At 38.4% G+C, this 27,118-nt stretch overlaps 1 protein-coding gene across 4 annotated transcripts in view; it reads left to right on the forward strand.

Moving 5' to 3' along the window:
* The window catches only part of LOC106081464 (transcription factor E2f1), a 238,157-nt gene extending 217,525 nt beyond the window's left edge, over positions 1-20,632 (forward strand). For all 4 annotated transcript variants that reach the window (XM_059362393.1, XM_059362395.1, XM_059362394.1 and 1 more), the window contains 5 exons: positions 1,825-3,136; positions 3,199-3,984; positions 9,683-9,911; positions 9,977-10,921; positions 18,852-20,632. In XM_059362393.1, the coding sequence (XP_059218376.1) occupies positions 2,594-3,136; positions 3,199-3,984; positions 9,683-9,911; positions 9,977-10,921; positions 18,852-18,964 (2,616 nt within the window). In that variant the 5' untranslated portion in view covers positions 1,825-2,593 and the 3' untranslated portion in view covers positions 18,965-20,632. The remainder of the gene's footprint in view (positions 1-1,824; positions 3,137-3,198; positions 3,985-9,682; positions 9,912-9,976; positions 10,922-18,851) is intronic.
* The last annotated feature ends 6,486 nt before the right edge of the window (positions 20,633-27,118 follow it).

The following is a 27,118-nucleotide window of genomic DNA, read 5'->3' on the forward strand; positions in this document are numbered from 1 at the left end:
CAGAAGGAGGTTATGAAGGTTTACGCCATGAAAAGAAAACAATAATGCACAATTTTATTTGAAAGAGACAACATAATTTTAAATTTAATTTCTCTAGACTGGAATCTCCGAAAATCTATTTTTAGAATGAGAGAAGTTAATTTCCCTTGGCCATGATGTCGTCAAATCGGGCTATCGCACACCGAAACATGACATCGTCAAATGCCTAATATTTGTCGACTTGCTTTTTGTTCATATTTTCTTTTATTTACTTGTGCTAGGGCATGATGAACTCATAGCTGAAGCTGCAATTACACGATCAGACATGTCATATGACCTGTGTCTTTCTGTATTCATCATGACAATATGGGACTCAAATGAAAGGTATTCGGGAGTAGATTACGAATATGGCCAGGAAGTAGGAATAGGCTTTATAATTTATTGATAACGGATTGAAGCGGACCTTCCACCGCTACCCCAAATACACCACCCAAAATCAAAAGTAGACCGATATGGGTATCAAATGAAAATGCGGGAGTAGATAACGAATTTGGCATAGAAATTCATGTCGAATTAAAGGGGGTCACCCCACCTCCACAAAAACGCCCAAAATGGACACATTAGCCAATCACGGATATATGGGACTCGGTTTGTTGAGACTGAAAAACGGCAGAACCAATTTTCTCGAATTTTCATTTTCGGTATCGGAAGGGGGACGGACCCTCCCCCTTTACCAAAAGCACAACCCAAAATCAAAAGTGGACCGATCGGGACAATATAGGTATCAAATGAAAGGTATTGAAGAGTAGAATACGAATCTAATATGGTATTAAAATTTGAGTCTAAGTACCCATCGGGCCGACCCAACCCCAAAACTCCCCCAAGCAAATAAATTGGACGTTCATTTCAATATGGGGCTCAAATGAAAGGTATTTGAAAGTAGATTTCGAATCGGGCATACAAAATCAGATCGATGTATAGGGGGTCACAAATGAGTTATTTGACCCATTAGAAAAATATGGTACTCAAATGAGAGGTATTTGAGAGTTGAAAACGAATTGGATATCCAATTTTGGAGCCAAGTGTTTTTGTGGTACACCTTAAAGCATCCCCTAAACTGAACTTCATTTCCGTTGGGAATAAAGAACGAATTTTATAGCTAATTTCAGTGCAAAGTGCCGGTCGAAATGTTTGATGGCCGGAGGACGAACATTATCACCAAGAACCGAGAAGGGGCAAATTCTCACACATCAACGAGTGCTTTCCGATTCAAGTTTAAACTCAATGATAAGGGACCTTTTTTTATAGCCGAGTCCGAACGGTCCCGCAGTGCGACACCTCTTTGGGGAAATTTTTTTAAATGACCATGTCTGGCATTGTTCCTCGCAAATGTCGCCAACATTAAGAGGGGATAAACACCGATTTGTCAGAAGTTCTCGCAAGCATTCGAACGCGTTCAGCGTCATAGGCTACAATGGCACGAATTCGATATCCGCATTCAGGGCGAAGTGTCCCCATTCTAAAAAGATATTAGAGAGTTAAAGAAGGCGCAGCGGAGCGGGCCCCGGGCTAGTGTTATATTGACATTAGTTTTTAAATGTTTGCGTCTTCTTTTACTTGACATTAAAATCTTTTTTGCTTTTTTTCCAGCATACACTATGGCTTTATATTATTAGGTTAAATGCTTCTGTTCAAAACCAAAGAACTCTTTAAAAGTTAAGACCGATTCCACGAGATTTGTCAAATGGGTTAATAAAATTTTTAGATATAACACAACATAAAGAAAATTACCTATATAATATGTTTATAAAGACTGATAAAATATTTTTTTTCTTATAATTACAGATATAATGAAATCATTAGGTGCTAATTTTAGACATTAGGAATCACTACATTAGGAAACAAACAATAATTACAATTAAAACAATCTACAAGTACAAGTACAAGTTGCAAAACTGAAGCACATCAGCACATCCAGAGAAAATATTTGTAAAACCAGCAGTCGGAAGGGCAGAAGAGTGATGCCAATGATACTTGCAGTCATAAGCAACTAAGGAGTTTTCAACATTTCTTGCAATTATGTAATATCAGTTAAAATAATTGAAAACACGACTGACTGTTGAACAGGCAAATGAAATGTTCAAGAACTGCAGCGACGAATGCAACTCAAGCAACAGCTGCAACCCTTTCCAAAGTTGGAGTTGATGGAACACATCATAAAAGAGCAAACACACACGTCCCTCTGAGCCTACTCCAAAAGTCGTTCGCAATCACTCCAATATATTCGATGCATCAAAAAGAATTGTTTTTAAGGGAATATTTTAATAATAGTTTCAAAAACTTAAAAAAAATACATAAAACTTGTATTATAAAACACCGAAGAATTAGTATTTAAAAAAAAAAAACAAAAAAAATAAATAAAATAAAAATAAGTTTATTTTATGAAAACTTGAAAAATCTGCAGAAAGAACTGAAAGAGCCAAATCCATTGAAGCACAAAATTGGTTGATGAGACAAGTTAAAGGGAAATAAATACAAAAAGCTACAATCGGGAGGAAACGAAAAGCTCGTGGCTTCCAAGAAATCTGGAGGGAAACCAAATCATACCCATAAAATGTCCAAATATTTTATCAGTACAACAGCAAATGCAACAAGTGCTGCAGCCGCCACCAATGCCAACATTTACCAATCGAATAATGCAAACAACGGCAATGTGGGTCCAACAACAAATGCCACATCAGGTGCGATGCGCAAACTATTCGAAAATGTGGCAACAGGAACTACAAGCAACAGCAAAGTTACAGCCCGTGCTTTGTCATTGGTGGCACATGCAAAAGCCACACGGGTCTTTATGACACAAGCATCTTCCGTAGCCCAACAGCAGCAACAGCTCACAACAACATCGACTAATGCCGCCAGCATGGCTACACATCTGTTAGATCATGGCTATGGTGTCACGCTTGCACCACAGCAGCAGCAACAACAACAACAACAGCAAACCATAGTTATGTCAGCAACAAATTCCTCGTCGAATGCAGTCGTCTCAGCGACGACGACGGCGGCGACGACACCAGCAACGTCAAATAATTCTAATTCAACATCACCTGCCTCGCAACAACAGAAATACAAGTCCACAGATATGACACAATATTATAAGGTGAGCTATTGCATTATTTCTAGGAAACATACAATTCAAATATGCTTTTTTGAATTTCACAGGTGAAACGGCGTATTCCTATGAATGACAGTCATCCTAAGAAACAAGCCAAACAAAGTCTGCAACATGAAACCGCCTATCAACAACAACAGCCATCTCAACACCAGCAACCACATAATATCACCACCATACGCTCTGGCAAACAACAAACACCTCAACAACAACAAATCGCACTGAATTTTCCCACACCCTCACCTCAGCCAGCCCGGCCACCATCATCTGCTTCATCAACATCTTCATCGTCAGCCCTAATGGCACCAAATTTCCTTTACAAACTAGGCGGTACACCTTCATCGAATTCGCATAATAATTCAAGCTCGGCCTCTTCGGCTAAACGTACGCCAGAGGGTAATCGTGCGGACACCTCCTTGGGAATCCTAACCAAAAAATTTGTTGATCTACTGCAAGAATCCCCTGATGGAGTGGTCGATTTGAATGATGCCTCAACAAAATTGTCTGTGCAAAAACGACGTATCTATGACATTACCAACGTCCTGGAAGGTATTGGTATTCTGGAGAAGAAATCAAAAAACAATATTCAATGGAAATGTGGCAATTCATTGTTAACATCGGAACGCTCCAATGATATTAAGCTGGAGAACGAACGTCTCGAGCAGAAGGAGAATGAGTTGAACATGCTCATTGATCAGATACGCAATGAATTGCATGGCGAAATATCGCGTAACGATCAATTGGCATATGTGACGCACAATGATCTATTGAATGTTGATCTGTTTAAAGATCAAATAATTATAGTAATTAAAGCGCCACCAGAAGCAAAACTTGTGGTAAGTATTAAAATGAAAATTGAAAAAAAAACCAACAAACAGCAATGCTAATTAAATCGATATCGACTACTAGCGTCCTATGCATAAAAAGTTCTCTATTAATGGGCAAATGGTAGTGTTAAGTTAGGTTAGGTTAGGTTAGGTAAGAGCGGCAGTCCCTTACCGACTCACTTAGACAATTTTAGGTCCATTGTGATACCACGGTAGCGACAGACCAAGGCTTCTGGCGGGAATCGAACCCACGACCCCTGCACTGGTAATCCAAGCACGCTACCAACTGTGTTGAGCCCCTAGAGGGCGCAGTTATTGTCTGATTCGTCTGAAATGCACATCAACTTCGTCTATGACCTTCAAAATAAGTGCCAAATATGGCCTAAATCGATCCATAACCTGAATAGCTCCCATATGAACCGATCTCCCGATTTAACTTCTTAAACCTCTATAGAGCCCAATTATTATCCGATTCGTCTGAAATTTTGCACAATGACTTCTACTATGGTATCCAAAATCTAAACCAATTATCAATCTATAACATGATAAAGCTCCAATAGCATAGCAATTCTTTTTCTTATTGTTTGCCTATAAAACGATGCCGGGCAAAGAAATTGACATGTACGATCCATGGTGGTGGGTATGAAAAATTCGGCTCGGCCGAACTTAGCACACTTTTACCGGTATTATTTGTATTATACCGGTGGAGACCACCGTAGCGCAGTGGTTGGCATGCCCGCCTATGGCGCTGAACGCCTGGGTTCGAATCCTGGCGAGACCATCAGAAAAAAATGTTCAGCGGTGGTTTTCCCTCCTAATGCTGGCGGCATTTGTGAGGTACTGTGCCATGTAAAACTTCTCTCGAAAGAGGTGTCGCACTGCGGCAGGCCGTTCGGACTCGGCTATAAAAAGGAGGCCCCTTATGATTAAGCTTAAAACTTGAATCGGACTGCACTCATTGATATGTGAAAAGTTTGCCCCTGTTTCTTAATGGAATGTTCATGGGCAAAATTTGCATTGCTGTAAGACGGTTATCATTTTAAATAAGACAAATCGGAATATGCTTACATTATGCTCCCATATAAATGTACTCAAATTTTGTCCAAATTGTGCGGCTTCTGTGAGGACTTCCCATATCTGTGCGATTTTGGTCTAAAATAGAACATCCTCATATATCTGCGATATAAAACGATCCCACTATTTTACTTTTTTAACATCGAATTTATGTCCGATTTGACTGAAATTTCGCATATAGTGATCTAGTATTAAGAATAACAACATATATGCTAAGTTTGGTAGGAATCTGTCCATAACCCGATATAACTCCAATATAAACCGATCTGCTGATTTCACTTCTAAGCTCCTTGGGGGCTCACACATTGACATTCGATTGGATTAAACTTTTGCAAAAAGATTTCTGTTATGATTTTCAACATTTTCCATTAAGAAATTCTTATAAAGGGTGATTTTTTTGAGGTTAGGATTTTCATGCATTAGTATTTGACAGATCACGTGGGATTTCAGACATGGTGTCAAAGAAAAAGATGCTCAGTATGCTTTGACATTTCATCATGAATAGACTTACTAACGAGCAACGCTTGCAAATCATTGAATTTTATTACCAAAATCAGTGTTCGGTTCGAAATGTGTTCATTCACCGTAACGTTGCGTCCAACAGCATCTTTGAAAAAATACGGTCCAATGATTCCACCAGCGTACAAACCACACCAAACAGTGCATTTTTCGGGATGCATGGGCAGTTCTTGAACGGCTTCTGGTTGCTCTTCACTCCAAATGCGGCAATTTTGCTTATTTACGTAGCCATTCAACCAGAAATGAGCCTCATCGCTGAACAAAATTTGTCGATTCACTGAAAATGATTTCACTGAAAATGATTCACTGAAAATGATTTGCAAGCGTTGCTCGTTAGTAAGTCTATTCATGATGAAATGTCAAAGCATACTGAGCATCTTTCTCTTTGACACCATGTCTGAAATCCCACGTGATCTGTCAAATACTAATGCATGAAAATCCTAACCTCAAAAAAATCACCCTTTATTATCTTGAATGGAGTAGACTTTTTTCTGCCAATAATTAGAATACAAAGAAATTGTCAAATGCGACGCATGGAGGAGAGTATATATTTGGTTTGCCAATACACTCATACTATTGCACGTTATTAGATACGTGCACACAAACGTAAGCCCGTGGCTTGGAAACAGTGTTGATCTAAATTCAAAATCGGAGTTTGCGGGTTTTAGCGAAATAATTCGATTTTTGTTCCAATATTTATAAGACTTCCGATTTTGTCGTTAAAACCCGGAAGCTCGAATTTTATTATAGAGCAATGGCTTCTTGGGCAAAACTTCTTGGAACCCAACAAAAATTAAGGCATCCCAATAAAGACACTTTATAAATATGAAAGGAAACGGAAAACAAATCACTTTAGGTTTTAGAAATTTTCCCGTTAAAGAATAGATTTATACTGGGAACAGGTGCTCAGTTGCGAAGCCTACACTTCCCCGTGTGAAATGTGATTTCAGAAATCTATGATGTTATTGTAGTAGCCACATATTTGCAGGTCGAAATAGCTATCCTAGTCAAGCTCCTATAGGTGAACAAACTCGTTCCGGTCCATGGGACAGATTGCCGTGATGGCCATTCGTTATCTAAGGCGTTATAGTTGGAAGATATTTTTTGGGTAATTTGGTTTAACACGTTGTCGGTGTTTGTGCAAAGTATAGTGATTTAAGATTATATAATAGTTTTTAAAAGTGTAGACTAAGAAAGGACCTTTCTAATATGCAAATCGTACGTTTTTCATACGATTTGCAAATTACTGTAGAATATGGTGTTGGAGAGCAGGTAACAAACGGGCTTTAAATATTCAAAAAAAAAAAAACAACGGGATGGTGTTTGGTTTTTTTTCCATTTGTATACAATAGAGTAGATAAACTATTGAGGAGTCCATTACAAATATTTCGTCTTTATTTCGTTTCTCAAAGAAAGGCGCAGTGGAACTGCTAGTGCAAATTTGCCCATGAACATACCATTAAGGAACAGGGTCAAACTTCTCACATACCAATGAATGTTCCATTCAAGTTTTAAGATTTTAAGCCTTCTTTTTCCTTTTGGGGAGAAGTTTTTCACATATGTCGCCAGCATTACTCATTTTACTTTAATTGGCTATGACAGAACATTTGTTCCACTAACCAAATGTAGAATAGCGTTCCCAGCGCCTCGATCTTCTGCGCTCATTCTTAAATCTCTGACACCAAGTTTCGAAGTGACTCCCACCATTTGATCTTTCCATCGGGCTTTTGGTCTTTTCGGTGTACCAGCGTGTTTGCCTTCAAAAGACTTTTTTGCTGGAGCTTCTTCATCCAGTCTGACAACATAACCATTCTGAGCCGTTGTATTTTGATGCGTTTAAATGCTATCGTCGTTATACAGCTCGTGGTTCATAAGTCGCCTATATTCTCCATTAACGCAAACTGGTCCATATATTTTACGAAGAATCTTTCTCTCAAATACTCCAAGCACTGCCTCATCTACTTTCACAAGTACCCATGCCTCAGAACCATATATCAACACGGGTAGTATCAGTGTCTTGTATAGTGTAATTTTCGTCTGTCGAGAGGTGGCCTTGTTTCTTAACTGCTTACTTAGTCAAAAGTATCATGTGTTTGCCAGTATTATTCTTTGCTTTATCTCAAAACTGGTGTCATTCGTTTCGGTTACGGCGGTGCCGAGGTAGATACTGACTATCTCAAAGTTGTGGTTCCCAATTTTCTTCATTTGCTTTATCTGCTCGGTTGTACAAGGCGTTTTGGGAGTTGAAACCATCTATTTCGTCTTATCTTCATTTACTGCCAGACCCATTTTGAATGACTCTCTTTCGATTCTTTCAAACGCTGCAGTTACTACTTCCGGTGACCGAACAAATGATGTCGATGTCGTCGGCATAGGCGAGTAGCATGTGTTCTCTTGTGATTAGTGTGCCATATCTATTCACATCTACATCTCGTATAATCTTCTCCAGCAGAATATTAAAGAGATCACACGATAGGCTACCTCCTTGTCTAAAACTTCGTTTGGTATTAAATGGTTTGGAGACATTTTCTCCTATTCTTACTGAGGAACGCGTATCAGCAAGTGTCATCCTGCAGAGTTTTATTAATTTTGCAGGGATACCAAACTCAAACATGGCTTGAAATACCTTTGAACGTAAAGGGGTATCGAAAGCGGCTTTGTAGTCAACAAGGAGATGGTAGTTATTAATTTGTCCCTCTCGGGTCTTTTCTCGGGTATATGGCGCAGTGTGAATATCTGGTCCAGGGTGAATTTACCAGGTTTAAAGCCACATTGATAGGGCCGATGCTCCTCTCATCTCTTTTTCCTCTGTAGTTGGCACACTCCGTTCTGTCTCCTTTCTTGTGTACGGGACATAGTATGCTGAGGTTCCGATCATCGGGTGTGCGTCCTTCTAGCCAGATTGCGCAGATAAACCGATGCATACGCCTTATCTGCGTATCGCCTCCGGTCTTGAATATTTCAGCGGGTAACCCGTCGGCTCCTGCTGCCTTGTTAATCTTTAGTCGGATCACTGCTACTTGGACCTCATTCTGACTAGAAGGTAAATATTCTATACCATCATCATTGATTGGTTCTGCGGTATCCCCTTCGCCGCCAACGTCGGACACCAGCAGTTGGGTCACCATCAGTATTAAAGGATAACCAACGCAGAAAAAAGTTTTGCCATGGTTCTCATCAGGATTCGTCTGCACTACGCTAATAATAGGTGCTTCCTTTTGCCCTTCGGAGTGGTGGAAACTTTCGTAAATGGAATATAAATATAAGGTTCTTTAGAACATGGATATATACCTTTTTTGTGTTAGCCCACTAAATATGCAAAGTAACACCCTGCACTTATAATATGGCTTCATTTTGTTTGCCAAACAAACTTCCACCTTTGTGTGCCATTTTAGAAACCAAGCAGAAGGTGACAAAACATTTCAAAAATATTCCTGTGAATTTGTTTCTATATTTATTCGTCGCAGACAAAACAACATTACTTTTTTATAACAGAATTCTTTCCATTTATAAAATATCTGTGGCTTTTTACGCAAAATGTATTTTTATAAACTTGACACAAGTTTGTCTATCGCTAGCATCCACCACACAAAGCATAAACACACGACAAAGTGTTTATTTTTTTCTCATTTCGAATAGAATAGATTTAAATTATATTTAGATGAGAAATAAAGAAGTAGATATAGAGCAGCCAGCCGACCGACCGTATAGACTGCCAGCTAGCCAGCCAACATACATACAAAAAAAAACTCGCAAATTAAATGTGAGCCATCCAATTCAATCGGGTAACGAAAAATCCATTCTATAGCAGAAAACCATTAAAATATGTTTAAAAGATACTTTGCTACTCGCACCGTACATACATATATCCGTAGACATAGATTTGCCGAAGATGTCCGTTCGGTCAATTTTTGTCGTTTTTTGGTTGAGTTTCAGGGGAAAGAATCGTGCCGGTATTTTGTTTTAGTCAAATTCGATGTCTATACCTAACATGTACAACATAGAGGAGGGAACACACTTCTATTGGCTCTGGTTGAGTGAAAGTGAAAAGAAAACTTTCTAGAATTCTTGTAATTGTGGTGTGTGTTTAATTTTGTGTGTTTTTTGTTTGCAGTTACCTGATTCTTTAAATCCTCGTGAAATTCATGTGAAAGCCGAAAATAATGGTGAGATCAATGTTTTCCTTTGCCATGACACATCACCGGAGAATTCACCGACTTTCGGTCAATCGGCGTTGGCTCAAAGACAGGCGTCGGCTGCTGTACAACAGCATCACGATCCTCTCATCGATGACCTTAGCCATTTGACACCACTGATGGAAGCGGAGAAAAGGCATAGATTAGGTAAGTACATACACATTCGATAAACATGTGGAGAATTGTATTTGATGGTCTTTTCCTTAATTTAGGTTTACCTGCTGTACCCAAATCCACATATCACACAAATGTGCGTTCAGCGCAACGCAATCTTAGCAAATCAATTGAGGAAGTTGCCCAGCAAGATTTGCCTGGCTATAGCAGTCAGGATCAACAGCACGAACATCATAATCAGACGCTAGGGCATGATGATGATTTCAATATATTCCCAACAATAACAAGACCTGTTATCACACAGGTGACAAGCGATCAACAGCAACGGCGAGTCCATCATCACCATCATTCACCACCACAGCAGCAGCAGCAGCAGCAGCAGCAACAACAACAATTAAGCTCTTCGAGTATTGAGGATACTTTGAGCTCTTCGGTGGGAGGCGTACTAATGACGTGCTCCTCAAATGCCCAGCAACAACAGCGACGCCTGACTGGTGACAGCAATCAGGATAGCAATGATTCCAATCAAACAATTACGCTTAGACATGGCTCCGCTGTGGGTCAATTGGGAACGTCCAGAGCGCTGACAAAGAAATCAGGTTTACGTAACGATGTTAGTTTTGTGAATTGTGCAATGGACAACCAACAGAATACGCAGCACGCGAAATTGATAACGGGCAGTAGTACATCGTCGTCATCGGCCAACTCTTCGTCAGTGTCATCGCCACAACATGATAGTTTTGAATCAGCAGCAGCAGCAGCAACCAATACGTCCGCTGGCGGTCAATCTTTGCAACAGCAACAACATCAACACCATCATCAGCAGCAGCTACACCATCATGAGCAGCAGATGCAGGAGCACCACCAACAGCAACAACCACATCTTATCGCTGCCCACCATGACACTGATGTTCCCAACTCACCACAACTCTCTTCTCATATCGTTACAACCAATTCGAATTGTGGTAGCACTACCACAACTGGCGTCCGGAACGCGCTTATTTCGGATAATGTAAATCTAAGTCCCTTACAACCTTACAACTGTAAGTATATCTTTTATCCTCTGACTGACTCACCCTTCTTTCTCTATCTGTATGTGTATGATGTATGTATTCATTCACCCACAAGTGTTTCAACTCGTTCATCGCGTGTCCAAAATTCCTCGACAACAATTATGAAAAGAAAAACAAACGGCACCGCGCTACTCAATGAAAGGGAATCATGCTTGGCGGGAGCTCTTTCTGTGATTTGCGTTATTTTTCGCCACATATGATTATTTTACCAAGAGAACTATTGAATGATGTTCAAGCTGTTGAACCGCTTTGTGCCATCTGTCTTTGTTTATTTTAACAGCAATGACGGTGGCCCAGGTCACAGTGCGTCGTTTTTACGTTTCTCTCTACACACTACCAATTAATCATATTCCATATTCGCATCACAGTCTGAGTTCTTGCTGAGCGTGCGAATTTCCAAAGCATCAAAACGAGAAACAAAACAAGGCCACACAAATTCGAATCACAATATCATTGGAAATTATTCAACAAAAATCTCTTAAAAAAGTGTTTCATATAGCATCGTGCATAATTCAACTATCACCGCATATATTTTTTAAATCCTTATTTTTGTTTTATTTATATATGTATATTAAGTTGTTTTTTTCCAAAGTACCAAACAAACCCATACGAGATTTCAGTCCAAATTTGAATTTTATTTTCACAAAGCGATAAAAAAACGTGTTTTTGTTTTTATTTTTCCAAAATCACCATTTGCACAAATTTCGTAACTTTATTTAATTTTGTAACAAACATTTTAAGTTGGAAGTGAGTTTTAACAACACCAAACAGCGGCTGTGCGTTGATTTGCGAAATAGTAATAAGCGATGCCTTCGTACAAAGTAGTCTGACTTTGAAAAATTCATGGTCAGTCTTGATGTCTTTACTGTCCTTTGGTTCATGGATTCGTTTCAATTATCTTATTAGCTTTTTTCTAAATTTGTTCTCCTTTGGTTCGCCACGATATTATAGGCATCCCAATAATCACTTTCTCGAAATGGTATTTGTCGGATTACACGTCCATAAATATCCGAAATGTATAGCACATGTTCATAGTCAGAAGTACCTTTCGTATTGTGGCCACTTAGAGGAGGTTTATAGTGTGGCTCTGTACAAGATTTGAGAACTTTTTTTGTTCTGCAGGCTTTCGGAATGGCTGTACATTGGTTATCAGCAACTTTCCTTTCGGTTGACTGACTCATTGTTGGCTGATTTTGGTTTTTGTATGTAAATTTATAACTAAAGTTTACGGCAGAATATAATTTTTTAAAAGTGACTGTTAAAATATATGTGCCAGGTCTGTTCCTCCACTTTTTCCTGCTATAATTATTCGGTAGCAACAATGAATTTATTCCTAGTACTGACTTTGCCTTTTCACACGAACAACTGTCAAAACGCACTATAAAAAAAATGGTGAAGAAATTAATGCGAAACACTCCATACAGGTGGTACTGAGTTCTATGAACAAAATAGTAGCGAAATGTCGCTGCATCAGGATAAATTTCGCACAATTTTAATTGCAAATTGCAAATTTTGCTCATGAATATTCCACTAAGGAACAGGGGCATACTTCCCACATATCAATAAGTGTAGTCCGATTCAAGTTTAAGCTCAATAATAAGAGGCCTCCTTTTTATAGCCGAGTCCGAAGGGCGTGCCGCAGTGCGACACCTCTTTGAAGAGAAGTTTTACATGGCGTAGTACCTAGCAAATGTTGCCAGCATTAGGAGGGGAAAACCACCGCTGAAAATTTTTTTCAACGCAGCAGCCGCTCGCTTTATACCAGCCGGTCGAATACCGCAAGTGCGACCCAATTTCCCGGCGCAAGCAGTGGTACTCGCAGACGAGCGTGATGGGATTCGTGCTATGGACCCCGCTAACCCCAGAATCAGCGAGCTGAATCTGGAAATAAACAGGGTAGTCAACGAACATAAGCGGAATTTGTGGCTGGAACACTTGGAGCAATGTAACTTAGGCACCGGTGCAGGAAAATTGTGGGCCACTGTTAAGTCTCTCTCGAACCCCGGTAGACGGGACGACAGGACCTCAGTCACTTTTGGCGAGTTAACCGTGACTGATCCGAAGAGATGCGCCAGGTTGTTCAACCGTCAATTTATCGTGCATCCCGAGAGAGACAGGGCAAGGAGGAGAGCCATTCGCCGTATTCGTGGTCTCCGAGCCGATGAACAGCCATCACAATTTACCGTGGGCGAAGTTACTAATGTCATCCGTGGCGCCAAATCTTCCAAGGCGTTGGGCCCCGACGGAATCTCTACATTGATGCTGAAGAATCTGGATTTACCTGGAGTTGAGTACCTTACCACTGTCCTTAACCTGTCATTGAACACTCTTATAGTTCCCGATGTCTGGAAAATGGGCAGAGTGATCCCGCTACTGAAGCCTGGTAAAGACCCGAGTTTGGGGGAGTCGTACAGACCGATCTCCCTTCTCTCACCAGTGGCTAAGACGCTTGAGGCATTACTCCTCCCGAGCCTCGTAGGAGAATTTCCATTCGCCGAGCATCAACACGGATTTCGGAGACTGCACAGCACAACAACAGCTTTGCATGCCATCACCACACACATTTGCCGTGGCTTCAATCAACCCAGGCCATGTGATAGGACGGTCCTCGTGGCATTGGACTTATCGAAGGCATTCGACACGGTCAGCCATGCCAAATTATTTGAGGACATCGCCAACACGTCCCTCCAACCAGGCCTTAAACGTTGGGTCGCGAATTATCTGTGTGGCCGCCAGTCATTTGTGGAATTTAGGGATAAGAAGTCAAAACACCGTAGAGTGAAACAGGGAGTTCCCCAAGGCGGGGTGATATCACCGGCTCTGTTTAACCTCTACCTATCCTCCATCCCACCTCCTCCAGACGGCATAGAGATCGTATCATATGCGGACGACTGTACGATCTTGGCATCAGGCCCCCACCCATTGATGACATCTGCGATAGGTTGAACGTCTACCTCAACGAGCTTGCCTCATATTTCGCTGCAAGAAATCTGAAGATATCCGCCACCAAATCTTCAGCCACACTGTTCACTACAAATACGCGTGAGGTGAATTCTGAGCTGACTGTGATGGTCGATGGAGAATTGATTCCGACCATCAAGTGTCCCAAAATACTTGGCGTCACATTTGACAGCTCCTACACTTTCTCCCCACATGCCACAGCAATCTGCAGTAAAGTCAAAAGTAGAAACAAGGTCCTCAAGTCACTCGCTGGCAGCACTTGGGGTGCAGACAAAGAAACCTTGTTGACCACGTACAAAGCAATTGGCCGGTCTGTGGTAAGTTATGCAGCGCCAGTGTGGTCACGTCAGCTTTGTGACACGCAGTGGAATAATATTCAGATCTGTCAGAATGCCGCCCTCCGAACTGCGACGGGCTGCCTCCTTAGTTCTCATGTGGACCACCTCCACCAGGAGACAAAGATCCTACCAGTGCGAAGACATAACTACATGCTGTCTAAGCAATACCTTTTGGGCTGTTATCGCAGAAATCATCCAAATCATCATCTTGTGGATAGATACCCACCGCCCAGAAGCCTTAAGGTAGATCTACATGATCTAGAGCGTGAGGTCCAGCGCTACAAGAGAGAACCTCTAGATCAAGCGGCATATCAAGCGGGTCTGAACAACATTCATGCAGACACGGTAGCAGACGCGTTAACTGGCTACCGGGTGAATGTAGTCCTTGGAGAACGACCGCCACCCATTGCACCCGAAGAAATCGACCTCCCCCGGCAGACCAGAGTGATTCTGGCTCAATTACGTTCCGGCAGATGCAGCCGCCTCAATTCCCACAGAGCTAGGATTGATGCCGATGTGCAAGATGTATGTCCCGACTGTAACCAGGGACCGCACGATACACGTCACCTGTTTAACTGCCCGGCCAGACCCACTCGACTCAGACCCAGATCCCTGTGGACGCACCCCATCTTAGTCGCGGAGTTCCTGGGTCTTGACACTCAACAGAATCAAGCAGACGAAAGATAGTACACAATAAACTGCTACAACAACAACAACGATTCGTCGCTGTTCTAGCTGTTTCACAGCGCATGTAACGCGCTCTTCAGCCACGTCGCTTTTAAGGAGTTCTGTTCGCGAACTCTTTCCAGTAAAAATTAGCAGGAGTGTCAAGAGCCTTTACTTTCTTTTGCTATAAATTTAAAATAAACAGCAAGTTTTCATTAAACAGCTGTTCAATGCTGCAAATTTCTGTCGGGGAAAAAATCGCCAGTAGAAATTTGCAAGCTCTCAAAACTTTGCTCGCTCTCACGCACTCTCCCGCTCTCTTCTGCTGGCAAATAAAGTACGGCACCGAGTTCCCTAAACAATTTGTGCAAATTTGCTCAAATTTGCTCAAATTTTTAAGTACACGAACACACTTAATGCTTCGCATTAACCAAGTTTGTCGGCAGCAGTCCTCTGCGCCTTATAGCCAAGTCATGCGCACTCATATTACCCCTTGCTCCGTTACGGCTCTGCACCAAAATGAAGCGGTTTGTGCCAGTTAGTTGTAGACAATAATTTTACCTTTTTTCTTTGCCCTAATGGCCAACTTGCTGTCCGTAAAGATGTTCACATTCGACGTACCACCGCGACACCGTACCATCTCAGGCTTCCGTGGATGTCTTTTTGGAGGACCGTGCTGTGGTCAGGCAGGCGGAATCAAAATTCGTAGAGTAGATCCTTAAATCTACTTGGCAAGACAGCTGAAAATGCTTCCTTATACTCATACATGATAAGTTTTTCCCGAATTTTCAAAACAAAAACATCAAAATAGTTAGTTATGCTTTATAAATGGAATTACTAAAAAAGTTTGGTATTGATTAACTTTTCTGGAGACCACTTTTGCATGAGTCGGATAAGAATTGAGGCGTATACTTAAGAACTCAAATCCCAGCATTGGTTCATATGGCGGATATATCTATTTGTGGGCCAAAAAATATCCTTCTTAGCAACTGATAATTGGCAACATCAATTGGAGGCTGCCATCTGTCATAAAAATCTGTCAAAAAAAAACGCAGTTTAACAGAGGTTGTCACCAGTGTTGCCACTCAAGAAAATTATTTTCTACCAAAATTTAAGAAATTTAAGACTAAAACGTACCAAATTTTTTAAAGCCAAAAATGGGTGTATATTTTTTTTAAGAGTTTGCCATTTTATCATTCCATTTTCAATGAACAACCGTGCGGAGAATGGATTAGCCAAAATGAGTCCATAAATGCGCATTTACTACCCATTTTCGCCATAATAGTTTACTTTACGCCATAATAGCAGCTTTATCGAAATATGGTCCGATTTGAACCACATTCGACACGGATATTGAGTGGTCTAATAAGTACAAGTCATAATTAAATTTCCAGAGCAACATATTGGTCTTTTTGGTAGCCATATACAAATATAGACCGATCTGCATCATAAACGACACAGATGTCGAAAAGCCTAATATATCTCACTGTCAAATTTGAGCGAAATCGGATTATAAATGTGCCTTTTATGTGGCCAAAACTTTAAATCGAGAGGAAGCTATATCCAAATCTGGACCAATCTGGGCCAAAATGCAGAAGGTTGTCAAAGAGTCTAACACAACTCACTGCCCAAATTTCGCGCGAAATCGGACAAAAAAGGCGCCTTTCATGGGCCCAAAATCTTATATCGAGAGATCGGTCTATATGAGGGCTATATCTAGATATAGTCTTATATAGCCCATCTTCGAACTTAACCTGCTTATGGACAAAAAAAGAATCTGTGCTAAGTTCAGCTCAATATCTCCATTTTTAAAGACTGTAGCGTGACTTCAACTGACAGACGGACGGACATGGGTAGATCGTCTTAGTTTTTTACGCTGATCAATAGTGTGTATACTTTATGGGGTCAATGACAAAATGAATATACCCCCATCCTTCGTTGGTGGGTATAAACAATAAAAATGGGAAACTTCTAAAATCCCAAAAAAGCATTTGAAGTTGTAGTGGGATTTGAAGACAACCCGAAAATTGGAAAATTCCATCAGCTGGGCTAGTGACTTTAGCTTGTATAAATTTGTTTAGGAAAATCTTAAAGATGATATTTGAAGCTACAGCCTGTGACAGCGTTGTACCGATTGTACTTGTTGTTAAGCTACTGAGACTAGCTTATTGGTTAGGTTGGGCCGAATAGCAAGAGCCAAAAAACATATACCAAGCTGTTGTCAAAATTGGAATCTACCACAAATTCTAAGAGGTTCTAAAAGGGTCTACAATTAAAATCGAGCTTTCGATTTTAACGACAAAATTCGTGTTTTGGTCCTTTCTTAAAAAAGGTTCCGATTTGGACGTAAAAATTGGTAGGCTTTTAGAACTATGGTTTATGGACAAACATTCTTAGAATTTGTCGCAGATTACGATTTGACAATCGCTAAAGTTGACCCACTCTATTATAGATATATTTACCATGATTAGAGATAGATTATTACCGGATTAATACCCAATAAATACCTTTTTTGGGTATTTATAATTTTGCCGATATCTTGGACATAAAATTATTTTCCAAACAATTTTTGATGATTTCGTATTCTTTGCGTGTAAACCTGATCTTCTGATCTCATAAAATCGGATTTTAGTTATATATAGCCGCTATATTGACCGATCTCCAGACTTAAAGTCTTGAGGCAATAAATTGGTAATTTTTCATTCGGTTTCAACGATATTCAACAAAAAGATTAAGAGGGGTACCAGAACTCGCTGTGCCAAATTTCATTGAAATCGGATGAAAAATGCTTAATACTCTATATCGGGAGATCGGTCTATATGGCAGCTAGGTTCAAATATGGTCCGATTTGGACCATCTTGAATAGGATTGGTTAGGGGTCTACTAGAGCACACTGTGCCGAATTTCATCGAATTCGTGCAATAAATGGATCTTTTATGGCCTTCAATACCCTATATCGGAAGATCGGGTGGTCGATCTAAGGGCAGCTATATCCAAATATAGTCCGATCTGGACCGCACCTCGCAGAAATTAATAGCCAAACTCACTGAGCCAAATTTCATCGGAATCGGATGCAAAAATGACCAATTTATTGCTCCAAGACTTTAAGTCTGGAGATCGGTCTATATAGCGGCTATATATAACTAAAATCCAATTTTATGAGATCAGAAGGTCCGGATTATATGCAATGAATACGAAATCATCAACATTTTTTTTTTTTGAAAAATGTTTTTTTTTTTTGAAAAATGTTACCCAATTTACCGGGTAAATACCTTTTGGGTATTTACCCATCACCCATCTATAATCTTGATGTACTCTACAAACCTTCCGAGTATAAAGTCATGCAACGCCATCTGCAAAACTTTCGATATTTTAAAACAATCTAGAACCACTATATTAACATAAAATCTATCATTGTCATTTTAAAGCGGAAATGATCATTACTATACCCCCATAAAAATCGAGTGAAATTGGTTGTGAAAACATTAAAAAAAATTGTGAACAAAAGTGAAAAGTTAACAACACACCGATACCACTAACCAGACAACATCATCTAAATCATGTATCACATCCATGAAAAATTCAAAAACAAACAAACAGAAACAATTCATTTTGGAACTGAATTCTCGTGGGTCTGCATGGCACATACCACAAAAAACAACAATGGCATGTTTTTGTTGTGTATAAAATTTTGTATTTGAAAGTTTGTAGCACCATGAGATTCAGCTCTGGCATGAATTTCAAAGCACAATACTAAAAAAAAAATTAAATAAAATCCATGCAAAAACAAAAATAGCAATTCATTTTTAGAACAGACACCTTAATTTCTTTCATATAATGATATAGAAATAAATAAATTAAAAAAAAAAAAAAAACATACTAATTGTGTATTTGTCTGTGTTTGTTTCTATTTGTTATTCATTTTTCTTTTGCAGATTATGAAGACTTGCCACCACTGTTGCCCATTGAACCGCCATTGGATGGTTATTACAATTTCTCGTTGGGTCAAACCGAAGGTCTTATCGATTTATTTAATGATTTTGTTTAATTTTAGATAGTAAAAAACAGCAACCATATACAATATTTGTACACAATCTTAAAAAAAAAAACAAAAACAAGCAAACAAAAAACATATTATTTAGCTTCTGTCAGGTCTACTTTTATTTTTTTTTTCGTTGTCCTTTCAAGCAAAATCAATTTTTATCATTCTCGTACTCACTTCCCCCTTGTAGCAGCAAAAATATGGTATTTTTTTTTCAATCTATTAAACATTCTTTAGGTATTTATAATTTGAAATTATAAAAGAAAAACGAATAACCAACAAAGCATGGCAAAATTTCAAATTTTTTCAAGATTTGTTTTTTGCTCTAATATTAGAAATTATCAATTACATTTAAACTTTAGCTGAAATATGTTTAAAAAAGCCCCACAAAAAAAAAGTTGCAGAGAATACATTATAAACAAACAAAAAAAAAACAAGAAAACACTATAGTCTGAAAAATAAAAACCTAAAATAAATATATTTAAACTAAAAGTGTAATAGTCTATACATAGAAGAAAACAAAATAAGAACAGAAAACAACAAACTTTGTAAATTTCTCATTAAAATCAGGTTTTCAAATTTACAAAAACAATTTAAATATTTGTAATTTTTATTAAAATAAAAACAAATCATAGTCGTATGTAAAATCACAAAAAGTCCTAAAACATCTGAAATAAATTAAACCACAAAATCCTCCTACAGTGTAAAATAATTTTTATAAAACTAATTAAATTAAAATAGCAAAAAGCAAAATGTCAACATACATACAATACACAGCAACATACATGCATATGTTTTTAAAAAACACTATGGATAAAATCTCCTGTAGACTTAAATGTAACACAAATTTAAAACAAGCTAAAAAAGTCCCATGATACTTTGCGTCTCACTTTTTTCTTTTCTTTTCTTTTGTAAATGAATCAAAATTATTTTGTAGTTCTTGTTTAAACAAAATTATTATTATATATATATACATTTGCTTAATGTAAATTTTAAATGCGGCCCTTTGTTTTCTTTTTACCCCTTTTTTTACTTTTGGATTTTTTTCTCATAATTTTTATACGGAAATGTTGATTTTGCGGTTATATATATATATATTTTTTTTTTTTTTTTGCTAAAGTTGTAAATTTCCACACATGTATTAAACACGATTTTGTAAAATTTTTGTTAATTTTTTTTGAAGTTTCTTTTTAAAGCAATAGTTATGTTTGGTTTCTTTTCGAGAGAACAATAATTATATTTACACTGTATTTAATTAATAAACAATACAAAATATTGAAAAAAATAAAAATAAAACCAAGAAAAAAAAATCAACAACAACAAACTAAAAACATTTTACGCATTTTTGTTAATGTTTATTTTAATTCCCTTTATATAATTAATATAATTATAGCGTAATTTTATTTTATAATAATAAAAAAAAAACAAACAAAAAAACTAAATAAAGCAAATGAATAAAACCTTTGAAACAAAAAAAGAAAAAAAAAAAACAAAAAACATTAAAATACAGAGAGCAGCAAAGCAAACAAACCTATAGCCAACATCCACGAAACCACAACAAAACTTATTTTAATGCTAAACGCTTATATTTTTATACATTAAAGAAAATCAGAAACATTAAAATATATAAATATATTTTGTTATTGTTAACAAATAGTAAAACAAACAAACAAACCCACAAACGTCTCACCACTTTTTTTGTCTTTCAAATATTTGCGTATAAAATACACTTTTATATGTTGAGCTTTCAGGCAGCAAGGATTAAGAGTTCTCAGAAGCATTCCCAATGTTTTATGAGCTCTCATTTCAATACGAAACTACTTTTATGGATTGCAACCCAACTTCAATTGAGTTGCCAACTGGCAAGTTTGTTATAGAAATGTCCATTTTTGCTTTGAATTCTATATTTTTTTACAATTTACTTTGTAGCTGAACATTCACAACACTGATATCGACTGCAACTAACAAACAAAAATGTTCAACTTTATACTAATTTTTATTTCTTCTGGCAACGCAACTATAGTTGAGTTGCCATCCGTAATCGACCCCTAAGTGTTTTCACATTAATGGCTTACTAGCCAAACCCGGCCCGCTCCGCTGCACCTTCTTTAACTCTCTAATATTTTTTTAGGGTGGGGACACTTCGCCATGAATGTGGATATTGAATTCGTGCCATTGTAGCCTATGACGCTGAACGCGTTCGAATCATGGCGACAACATCGGACAAAGCGGTGTTTATCGCAAGATATATTCATTTACAGGTAGTGCAGTTGAGTGCACTATCTGTCAACATCTGTGATTAGTGCAACTCTGATTTTGTGTATGTAACTAGTTCGCGCCATTATTCGTTATTTGTGTGTGGTATAGCTTTAAACTAAAATACACACACACACAACCAAAACTCGTTGACGATAAAAAATTGTACTCAACTGTTTACGGTACACAGCCAGGTAATTATGTCATGGTTTATCCCCTCTTAATGTTGGCGACATTTGCGAAGTAAAATGCAATGCATGGTCATTTAAAAAATGTTCCCCAAAGAGATGTCGCCCTGCGGGACGCCCTTCGGACTCGACTATAAAAAAAGGTCCCTTATCATTGAGTTTAAACTTGATTCGGAAAGCACTCATTGATGTGTGAGAATTTACCCCTTCTCGGTTTCTGGTGGTAATGTTCTTCCTTAGGGTAATGTTCTCATTAGGGGAGGCATGGCACCTCAGACATTTCGACTCAAATATGGATATCAATTAGTGCTGCACTTCCAAATCCCTTTAATTTAAGCCCCATATTGCCATGGCCGGTAAATAGGAACCGTTTGGAGGGTGTTTTGGGGCTGGGGCGGCCACCGGCACTTTGCACTGAAAATAGATATTAAACTCGTTCTTTATTGCCAACGGAAATGAAGTTCAGTTAAAGGGGCGCTTTAGGGCGTACCCCAAAACACTTGGCTCCAAAATTGAATATCAAATTCGTTTTCTACTCTCAAATACCTTTCATTTGAGTACCATATTGTCATAATGGGTCATATAACCCATAAGACGTATTATTAGGAGGGAAAGCGCCACCTAGACTTGAACGCAAATCTTGATGTCATATTCGTAATCTAATTTGGGGGTGGGCGACCTCCCATTACTTGGACCTAATGTTTTTTGGCATATTTGTAATCTACTGCCTAATACTTTTCATTTGAGTCCCATATTGACATTTTGGGGTTGGGGGCCCGCTGGGTACTTGGACCCAAATTTTAATACCATATTCGTTTTCTGGTCTTCAATACCTTTCATTTGATACCTTTATTATGCCCATTGGACCACTTTCGGATATGGGTGGCGTTTTTGGGGTAAGGGGGAGGGTCCGCCTCCACCCGATATCTAAAAATTATATAGCCTATGTTTCCTTCCAGACAAACGTACACAATCTAGGAAAATTTTAAGAAAATCGGTTCATATAGTCATAATAAGTATAATGGCGTTTTTGAGGGGTGGCGTGACCCCCAATACTTCGATCTGATTTTGTATGCCAGATTCGAAATCTACTCCCGAATTCCTTTCATTGGAGCCCCATATTGAAATGAACGTCCAATATATCTGTTTGGGGGAGTTTTGGGGTTGGACGGCCCGAAGGGTACATAGACTCAAATTTTAAAACCATAATCGTATTGTACTCTCCAATACCTTTCATTTGATACCTATATTGTCCCGATTGGTCCACTTTTGATTTTAGGTTGTGTTTTTGACATAAGGGAGAGGGTCCGATTCCGAAAAATTATATAGCCTATGTTTCCTTCCAGACCAACTTACACATTATGCGAAAATTTCAAGAAAATCGGTTCTACCGTTTTTCAGTCTATACAGAACAAACAAACCGAGTCCCATATATTCGTGAGTGGCTAATGTGCACATTTTGGGCGTTTTTGTGGGTGTGGGGTGACGGGTGACCCCCCAAACTTCGACATGAATTTGTGTGCCAGATTCGTTATCTGCTCCCGCACACTTTTCATTTGATACCCATATTGTCCTTAACGGTCCACTTTTAATTTTGGGTGATGTTTTTGGGGTAACGGTGGAGGGTCCGCCCCCTTCCGTTATTAATTATTATAAAGCCTATTCATACTTCCTGATAATATTTGTAACCAACACCCGAATACCTTTTATTTGAGTTCCATATTGTCATGATATGCAAATAAACCTATTTTAAGGGGTTTTGGGGCTGGGGCGGTCCTCCCGGTACTTGAACCCAACTTTTATTATGAAATTCGTACTCTACTCCTGAATACCTTTTATTTGAATCCCATATTGTCTCGATCGGTCCACTTTTATTTTTAGGTAGTGCTATGAGGATAAGGTGGAGGGTCCGCCCCCCTCCCGATAGCAAAAAATTATATAGCCTATGTTTCCTTCCAGACCAACCTACACAATCTGTGAAAATTTCAAGGTAATCGGTTCAGCCGTTTTTGAGTCTATATTGAACAAACAAACAAAACGACAAACAAACACAAATTGAATTTTATATATAAGGGTATGTTTTATTTTATTCGATTTGTTCAATACTCAAACACTTTCGGTCTCATCATAGTTTTATGGGCCTAACGTGTAGTTAAGTTGTCCGACAACGTATGTCAACTTTTGTCAATTGATGCCGATAATAGTGTTTCGGCAATCCGACAAAAATTTGCTAAATTTCCAAAGAAAAAGACATTTACCCATTTTGTTTCGGCATGCCACCCCTACACTATGGGCAAAATGACTGATCTAGCGCCTCAAAACTCAGTTTTCAACTTGTCGAAAATCTGCTAAATGATTTCTCAATCGATCACAAACATTCCGCTGATCTTAGAAATCGTAAAAATATGCAGCAGAGTAACCATAGCTTTCAACGCTAACAGCTGGTTAGCGTTGAAGTTTTGGAATTTTTCTACTAAATTTGGTAGGATTTACTTTCGACTTTCGACGGGTTTGGTCGAATGGACGGCCCATTTCGATTTTGGTAGATTTTTAGCGAAATTGTATTTTTATACCCACCATCATAGAAAAGGAGGCACATTCATTTAGTCATTCTGTTTGAAACACATCGAAATATCCATTTCCGAACCTAAAAATACATTCCTTATTGTCGTAACAATTCTAAGACTATTTAACGATGCCCGTGTGTCTTTCCGTCCGTCTTAATACCTATATGTCAAAAATTAAGATATTGAGCTGAAATTTGAGACAAGTTCTTGAACGAGCCAAATCGGACTATATATGGATATAGCTGCCATATATAGCTGCTGCGATCTATAGTGGGATAAAACCGGAAAAAACAGTAAGAGAGAGGGAGAGAGAGAGAGAGGAGAATCTTTGAAATAGCAGGCCCCTAAAATTGGTCACCTCGGTATTTTTTGGGCTGCCAAATCTTCATATCTGGTCCGATTTTCATCCCACTGTGCGATCTGCCGATTTAGGGCCTTAAGCCCATAACAGCCGCTTCTATTATACGATTTCGCTGAAATTTGAAACAATGAGATATTGTCCATATTCCGGCCGAATATGGTCAATATCGGACTATATAAACCGTTCTGCTGATTTGAGGTTTTGAGCCCATAGAAGACGCAATTGTTACCCGTTTTTCTTAAATTTGGTACTTGAGTTGAATTCCAAAATTGCCCTTGCACATTCCAATAAGGAAATGGGGGCAAACTTCTCACTTATCAATGAGTGAAAGCGTTAGTAAGGGGATAACCACCACTGAAGGTTCACGCCGGGATTTGAACCCATGCTAACCTTGGCGCCACGGTGTCGAAGATGATTAAGATCGAATTGTATTTGGATTTATGGTGTGTGTTGTATTAGGCCCTAATAAGGCCATGAGCTAAAAAGAGTCTCTGTTATTTCCCGAAATTGATAAAATTTAGAATAGTGAGTAGTTTTGCCTCCCGGTAAAGATTTTTTTTGTTCGCAAATGTTAATAAAATTTAGGTATCCAACAAAGCCCTCTCTGCGGACGAACTTGATGCGTTTTTATTTGACTTTGACAAGAAATTGCCTTTATTTTGACTTGGTTTACAATTTTGGTCGGCTGGAAGGGAATCTGGTAGGTTCTAGGCTAATTTTTATGAGGTAAAGTCATTAGCCCTGCTGATAAAATTTTCTAATTCCAGAGTTGTATGCAAATCCCACTATGTTTGGAATTTTAAAAAATTTTTACATTTTGTTTCTTTTTTCACATTTTTATCGTTTGAACTTATAATTTATACGTTCATAATCATAAATCTTTAGAGCTTGTGGCTGCTACACATGATAATGCAAATAAAAACTATTTAGAATGTCAACTAGGATGTGCTAAGAACTTTGACAGCCTAGTGGGAATTGGAGCCACCATTCCCAAAGGGATGCATAGTTGATTTCGTTGTTGTTGGGCTAATGACTTTACTATGGTAGGTTTCTTTGAAAAATGTTGGGCGGAAATTTTTTTTTGTAGTGGAAACGCTGCAGCTGGTTTTCATAAAACAACTGTTCGATGCTGCAAATTTCTGGAAAAAGGCCTCTAACAGAAATTTGCAACCACTCAATTCCAAAACAAATTTAGCTCGCTATCATACACTCACTCGCTCTCTTTTACTGGTAAATAAAGTATGCGACCGATTTCCAGTAAAAATTTGGACAAATTTTTGAGTACACGAACTCACTTACACTCACTGTGTTAATGTACTCAAAAATTTGTGCAAATTTACTGGTAGTCGTTGGCGTACTTTATTTGCCAGCAAAAGAGATCGGAAGAGTGTATGAGAGTTTGGTAATTGAGAGCTTACAAATTTCCACTGGAGGTTTTTTGCCAGCAGAAATTTACAGCATCGAACAGCTATTTTATGATATCACCTACCTAATTCAAATAAATAACAAAAGAGTGTAAAGGCTGTTCTTACTCTCCTTCACATTTTTACTGACAATTTTTTATTGGAAAAGTACACAAACAGGCCTGGAAGTTGTCAAACTCAACATATGTTTCAGCGGATGAATACTAAAAGTGAAGTAACATACGTCGCACAGCACTTATGAGTACTTTCGCATGTCAGAAACAATCAAAATTGGTTGGTTTGTATCAGGATGCACTTATAAGGTAAGGTCTTGCAAACAGCTGAGTACAATTTTTTTATTTTTGTTTTGATTTTGTAGTAAATCTAAATGTCAAAGGCTTGATAACACAGCTGTGATTTTTTTCTGAAATGTTAAGATGTTCTTTTTGATCCGATATCCCACATATACGCAACAAAACAGTGTTATAATAATGAAAATACAAATATAGAACAGATTTGAGGAAGATGAGTTGTAATACAAAGTTTATTTCTAAAACTATTTTGACGTTAGAATTTACGGCATTTGCCACTCAAGGTATTTTCGTTGGGGGTAGATTTTTGTTGTTGTACTAATGACGCTACCTCTTAATTGTACCATGATTTGTATTGTGTGAATTACACAACAAATGCACGCACGCATCTGACGGAATAAGTTAACCAAGTCTCAACTTTAAACCCGTTTACGTTGCTCATTAAATCCGGATTTAAGAGTCTCGTCAGCTGATTTTACAATGGGAAAAAATGATCGAGCGCTTAATGGCTCAATACTTCGAGGTGTTGCAAACGGAATGACTAGATTACTAAGCTGCTTTAAATGCATTTTCAACGAAAAGTAAGACTTTCAATTTGTTGAAACCTAAATCACGAAGGAGAGTAACGATGCTTTTCTGCAATTTTGGTGAGCATTTATTTAAAGCTGTAACGCAAATTGGCTCACCTAATCAATCAGGGATAGTATTTTTCCCTATACAAGCAAAACAAACAGGGGATACTTCTCTTATATCAATGTGTGCAGTCAGATTAAAGTTTGAATGCCGAGTTCGAACGACGTGTCGTTTAATGTTTAGGAATCCTTTTTTTTTAGCAAAACCGGCTCTTGTGTTTGGTGTGAGAAATTATATTCAAGGGGCCAGTTGTAAAAGATGTGTGATGGTAGTTTTAGACTGTAAATAGATATAAATAACGATCATTTTGAATTAAATGATAGAAGACGTGAAAAGAGTTCGACTTTTTTAGTTGCATTTTTTTATTTCGCCTGATAAAAACACAAAGTTTGGTTTCGTAATTATAATTTTTGTTAACCAGTTAAATAAAATTAAATGATA

The sequence above is a fragment of the Stomoxys calcitrans genome, chromosome 2, assembly GCF_963082655.1.
Source record: "Stomoxys calcitrans chromosome 2, idStoCalc2.1, whole genome shotgun sequence".
NCBI classification, from domain to species: Eukaryota; Metazoa; Arthropoda; class Insecta; order Diptera; family Muscidae; genus Stomoxys; species Stomoxys calcitrans.